This window comes from Thalia democratica, chromosome 2 (genome assembly GCF_965202585.1).
Source record: "Thalia democratica chromosome 2, ktThaDemo2.hap1.1, whole genome shotgun sequence".
NCBI lineage: Eukaryota > Metazoa > Chordata > Thaliacea > Salpida > Salpidae > Thalia > Thalia democratica.
In genome coordinates this window covers 49,798,965-49,805,135 of record NC_139166.1, presented here as the reverse complement: position 1 = coordinate 49,805,135, position 6,171 = coordinate 49,798,965, and the positions used below count along the sequence as shown (strand labels likewise).

At 25.9% G+C, this 6,171-nt stretch overlaps 1 protein-coding gene across 1 annotated transcript; it reads left to right on the top strand.

Annotated features, from left to right (window-relative positions):
- The first annotated feature begins 2,230 nt into the window (after positions 1 to 2,230).
- On the top strand, positions 2,231 to 5,677 carry LOC145828653 (uncharacterized protein B0416.5-like). Its single transcript, XM_082936409.1, has 7 exons — positions 2,231 to 2,398; positions 3,568 to 3,717; positions 3,792 to 3,911; positions 4,018 to 4,170; positions 4,440 to 4,594; positions 5,143 to 5,276; positions 5,487 to 5,677. Exons 1-7 carry the CDS (start codon positions 2,231 to 2,233, stop codon positions 5,675 to 5,677), a joined length of 1,071 nt encoding a protein of 356 aa, XP_082792535.1.
- Positions 5,678 to 6,171: the final 494 nt, after the last annotated feature.

Here is a 6,171-nt window from a genome sequence, read left to right as displayed (position 1 = left end):
GAATGTTTTGTTTTAAAAACGTTTAGCATGTTCATTCTAAAGCACTTATATTAAATTATAAAACTTAAACAACGTTAATAGCTTTAAAATAACCAAAATTAGTATGTAAGCTGTAAGTTCTAAACTTAATAAGTTAATGAACAACATCTATAAAAATCATAAGTAGTACTTATTATCGTTACTTCGAAAAAATCTTAGTAAATCTGAACTTTCAATCCAAATTAATAAAAACTAAACTTAAAAAAAAAATTTCTATAATTCATTTGCTTTATTTGAAACAGTTTACAATGTTGCTTTTAAAATCAAAAATTTAATTATTTGAGTAATGTTTAAAAAAGCTTTTCAATAATTTATCATGATAAAAACTTTTTAGTATTACAACTGTTGTTCACTTGTTGTTTTAGTTTTTATACTTTTTAATTTTATTAATAAATTTAAATAACATTTAAGAATAACTCTAAAACGCCTATTAAAAGTGTTTAACACAACTGTGTATTCGCTTTCTTCGTTGAGCTTACTAAAAGCTTATTAGAAATATTTTACGAAGGTCTTAAGTTTTAAGTCTTCTTCATAAATATAAGAAAACTCATTTTCCACTGTTTTCAAAGCAATTTTCAAAAAATTAAGTCGTAATAGATAAAACTTTTAGAATTAAAATTTTTGTACAAGTCTTATAATTGTAATTATAAAATAAGTTTTTATTATGTTATTAATTCAAATTTCATACTTATATGATAAATACTTGGAATATGTTTACTTTCCGGCTGTTGATAGTTACAGTTTTTACAGAAAAATTAAACTAATTTTTTTCATTTAGATATTTATACTTCACAATGCTTTAACTTTCTTGAATAATACAACAAAACACTTTATTAGAGAGTAGAGACTTAGCTCGATTTTAGAGGTTTACATTAGTTTTTACAACTGAAGTCAAAGAGAGATATTTTTTATACACAAAACGCTTTTTTTTGTTAGTAAAGACTTGTATTTATTTACTTTCATATTAGGTAATACTTTTAGCCAAGTACTTTGCACAAAGTCCTTTCCTTTTAGAAAACCTTTTTTAATATAAATTTTTATAGTAATAAAACTAAAATTAAAAAAAAAAAAAAACAGTTTGAAAAGTACTTAATTTTTTTTTAAACTAGTTAACTTTTAAATTGTTATTGTTATATTCAATTTAAATTGTTTCGCACGGATCTTTTAATAGCAAGTTATTTTTATAACTAACCATTTTCAAACATTAGTATAGAAAACTGTTTGAAATATATAAAACAATACACTAATATACTACATTGATAAAAAAAATGTAATAAGACCTTTTAAGCTATAAAATAAAAGCATGTTAACATTTTCTTGTTTTAGATGGATTTTTTTCTACTTTTAATTAAAGTAGTGATTTGAACAGATTTTTTAAAACACTTTAAACTCTGCGTTAGCACAAATAAACTTGTAGAATAATCTTATGTTTTTTAATAAATTAAATTCTTTTAAAGAAGTTTGTATTAAAAATTAAAAAAGATAAGTCTTACCAACAAAATATGACAGATGAAGGAACTTATTATGGCGGAAGTCCATCTTATATAAAATATACTATTGCATTGTTTCACTTTACTATAACTTTAATGGGTTCTGTAGTAAGTTTTTTTTCAAGAGTTTTACAAATTTAGTTTTGGTTGTGTCAGAACTAAAATTAAATGCTACTCATTTTTAGTTATAAGTATTTGACAAAAAATCTAAATTAAAATACTAATACTTACTCTATTAAGCTTTTTTCCTTATACTTATATATTTCACTTTTAAAAAGTTGGTCGTTTAAATAAATTGGCTTACTATAAATATTTATCTAAATGAGAAACATTAAATAAAAGTTCTAGTAATTAGTATTATGTTACTTTTTTTTCTTTTCTTTAAATTAACACCAACAAAATGAACTAAGCAGACTTCAGTGAGTCACTTTTTAACCACTTATTAAAAGTAAGAAAATTTGTATAAACTAAAATGTTATTGTTTATAATTTCTTTTTCAAATATTTGCAGTTTGCGCAAACTAATGACAGTTTGTTAATAACTTTATTTTAGTAACATAAACTAGTTAACATTTGATATAAAATAATTCAATATACTTTTAACTTAAAAAATTATTAAATAATCAACAGTCATGGCTATCTTTTACTGCTGTATCTTACCAAAGTGCTGCTTTTTTTCACTGCGGTATTTTTGAAATCAATATGCTTTCTGTCGTTTTCTTAGCTTCCACGATTTTGTGCGGACCATTATCGATATGGTTGCTTGAAAAGCTAGGACTCAACAAGTCTCTTGTAGTAGCATCTTGGACAATGGTGGTAGGATCAGCATTTCGCGCAGTAAGGTTCGTTTCAGTTGTTGATATACTTCAAGTCTGCCTTAAATTTTTCTAAAAAGCTTTTTTGCTTTTTTTGTTCGTAGGACTTTTGTTCTTTTTAGAAAAAATTTATAGTAATTTGATTTATTTTAGCACTTCTTCTATTGTTTATTTATTAAAAGTTGTCAATGTATAGCGCAAGCACAATGGTTGAGGGTAGTTCAAGATTTAAATTACTTGCTGTTGGTCAGTCAATAATGGCAGTTGCTTTGCCTCTGAGCATTTTTTCACCTCCAAAAACTGTTCAAATTTACTTTGACGCAAGCCAACGAACTATTATGAACACTGCTATTACTTTAGGTAATGAACTAATTTATTTATGAGATTCCTTTTTTTTTGCTAGATTTAGTGTTTTATTAGATGTTAGATTATTTTATGTCTATAAAAAAATTATATTAAAGGATTGTATATAATTTTAAGTGAAAAACAATTACTAGAAAATTTAAGTTTTGATGCATTAATATTTTAATATGCCCGAGTCCAACGTTTTTAACACTGTTATTTTTTCTTACTGTTTATTGTTTGGAATTTTGTTTAAAAGATTAAACAATGAAAAAAAAAACATCTAAATTTAGTAAGTAAACAAATGTAAACTTTAGCTACACTTCTTGGAGTCATTATAACTGGAAGTTTGTCACCATATCTAGTTTCTAGTGGAAAAATGTTTTTATTAACACTTGTTAGTTTAAAAAACCTGTGGTGTTGAAACTAATTTAATCTGAAATTTAAAGTACATCTATTTAATCATTCTTCTTTATACAGAATACTGGTATTAAACAACATATTTTATAACACTTGTTTTTCTGACGTTTAAAGTAAAGTTGTAAAGTGTATTAATAATCTTTTATAGAGGTTTTGTTTAGTTCAAATGAAAAGTTTTTAAGTAATTTTTAATTTGTATAATATTTCTTTTTTTTTTAATGTTTGTAATTTTTACTCAACTTTTATAGTTTTTGTATTAGGCTACTTATCTTCATTAGTAACCTTTACTTCAATTTTATATACCATCTTACAAGCATACAAAAATTTTCGTAACATTTTTTAGATTATTTTTTAAGTATAGTTATACTTCTTTTAATATAGTGGTAAAATCAAAAGTTTTTTAAACGTATCTATATAAAAAAACAATAAGTATACAAGCATTCAATTTTTATTTTTGAACAGATTCCTTTCGTGGTTAGCACAACTAACGCAGTTATTGGTACGCTTTTGCTGGCATTTTACGGCAAAAAGGAAACTTTCCAAGAAATGAACTCGACTATTTCGGATAGTGGTAGCAGTGGTGGACTATCCAAGTTCGCACATGATCTTAAAGTTAGTGTTAACTAGCATTTTTAATCAAAAACAACTTAAAACAATTAGCTGACAACTAAACTTACTTTAAACAGCTGATAGTAACAAGCAAGAACACGATGATTCTTCTGACTGTTGTAGGAGGGGGTTTGGGTCTGCTCTCAGCCATTGCGATATTAATCGAACAAATGTTGTGCCCAATCGGTTACGATAATGTAAGATAATTTTTAGCTTTTTTTCAAGCGAGTATAAACTTATAAATTTAAAAATGATGTGCTGAATATACGGCTACAAAACTAACTAAAGTATATTTTTCTATAGAAACTAGCAGGCGTTGCATCCTCTGCACTTACAATGAGTGGCATAATAGGGGCATTGGTGATGGGCGTGATAGGTGACAAAACGAAACAGCTGTCTTCTATCATTAAATTTGCATTCTTGTTTGTAACTTCTGGTTACATTGGTTTACTGTGTGTGAGTTAGAAAAGTAATTTTCTTACCTTTGCTATTTTTTATTTAAGATCAGGGTTGACATCTTCTTAACATCATAAACTTAAAAAACGAGTAATTCAAAGAACAAAATGGATTTAAAGTGATAAATCTACTTAAGACCTAACCTAAAAAAATAAATAATAAACTTTGTCAGTTGTGTAATTTATTTAAGCTTTAAAACTTACATATCTTTTTTGACTATATCTCTACTACTATATTTTTACAAATTATTACTTTAAAAAACTTTGTAGATCTGGGGAATAAACCTAGGAAACTACGTTATAATAGTCTTCAGTGTGTTTGGTTTTTTCGCAATAGGAATATTTCCGCTTGGTGTTGAACTTGCCATTGAATGTACGTATCCTGCCACATCTTCTACTGTTTCGGGGTTTCTTCAATTAATTGGGTTAGTTTAAAAATATTTATTAATTTAACACAACATTATATTTTTAAGCAGTAAAAAAAGCTGTAATTTTTTTTTGTTGTACATACTTTGAGCCTATATCGTATAAATATTTTAGTACTAACTTTAGATTAAAACTACTACGTCTTAAAAGTGGTATTTTATTGATATATAAGTAGTAGTTCATAGACCGTGAGATCTTATTTTATAAAATATGAACGCTAAGCGTTAAAAAAACTGTTTACAACAATAGTTAAAATAAAATTACTTTGCATAAAAAAATCATTTGTATAACTTAATGTGTTTTTATAACAGCTAAAATACATCATTAAGTATGCAAAATTTAATTCAAACTTAAATTAAAACATGACCAAAAAATTTACAAATGGACACTCATAAATAAAAAAAAGATTTTATTTTATCATACATATATGTTACAGTTAGTAATTAGCGTTTTTTCAGTTCTATAACACTTAACGAACCTTCTCTTAGGTTAAGGTAACTCTGTTACTGTAAGTACTTTTTTAACGTAAATTTTTTGCTCTTATCAGAAATTTGCAAGGAATAGTACTCGCAATCCTGATTCCTATGTTTGGGACTCCTATGAGTAAGGAGGATGCTGTTTTTAGCAAATCAGTGTGTCCCATTGACGAAGAAACGAACTTTGCTGGTAGAGACCTGAGCTGTTAGTTTTAATTTGTCAGAAACTATGTTTTCATGCAACGTATTTTCTTCGTAAAATTAATCCTGAAGTACGAAAATAACCAAAAAAAGGAAATTAAATGTATTTGAATAGTATTTTTACAGCAAGTACAATTACAACTAGACAATGAAACATTTCTGACTAGTGAAGTAAAAAAAACTTTGTAGTTAATACATGCTTATTTTAAAACAGTGCCTTCAGCATACTTAGGAGCTTACCTGGTACTGCTGTGCTTTCTCCTCGTTTTTGCATTCACTCCAAAATACAGGAGAAGACAAGATGAGGTAAAAGTTAATGATGACAGTATTAAAAAAGTAGATCTTGATATTGAGGAAATAAAAACAGTTTCCGATACGACAATACGTAATCATGACATAGTTTAGACTAGTGGTTCTAGTTTTCAAAAGTTAGCGCAGTCAAAATATTTACAAAATAAATTTTAACACAGCATTCTTTAAAAATACCAAAATAAATATTTAAAATAACTAAAATTACTTTTTTGTGATTTACATTTTTTTATTATTATGATCTTAAAAGTCTAGAAAAACAAGGAAATAATAGTTTACTCTACAATTGAAACAGAATGTTTGTGTATGTACAGCTTTTTGCATTTATATCACTATAATATAGACATAGTAAATACTTCAAAAAAATTTAATTAAAGTAACCTCTCGCATCTTTACGCACTCGTGACGTTACGCACTCTCGTTTAGTTACGCATTTTAGAATTCTAAAAAATTCAAAAAATAAAAATTTTAGCTTTTTTTACACAAGTTAGGTTTGTTGTATATTTTTAACTTAAAATATGTTGATAAATGCTATCTCACCTCTCTATATCTTTAGACTTAGTAAACTTATGTTCCTTGACTAATTGATA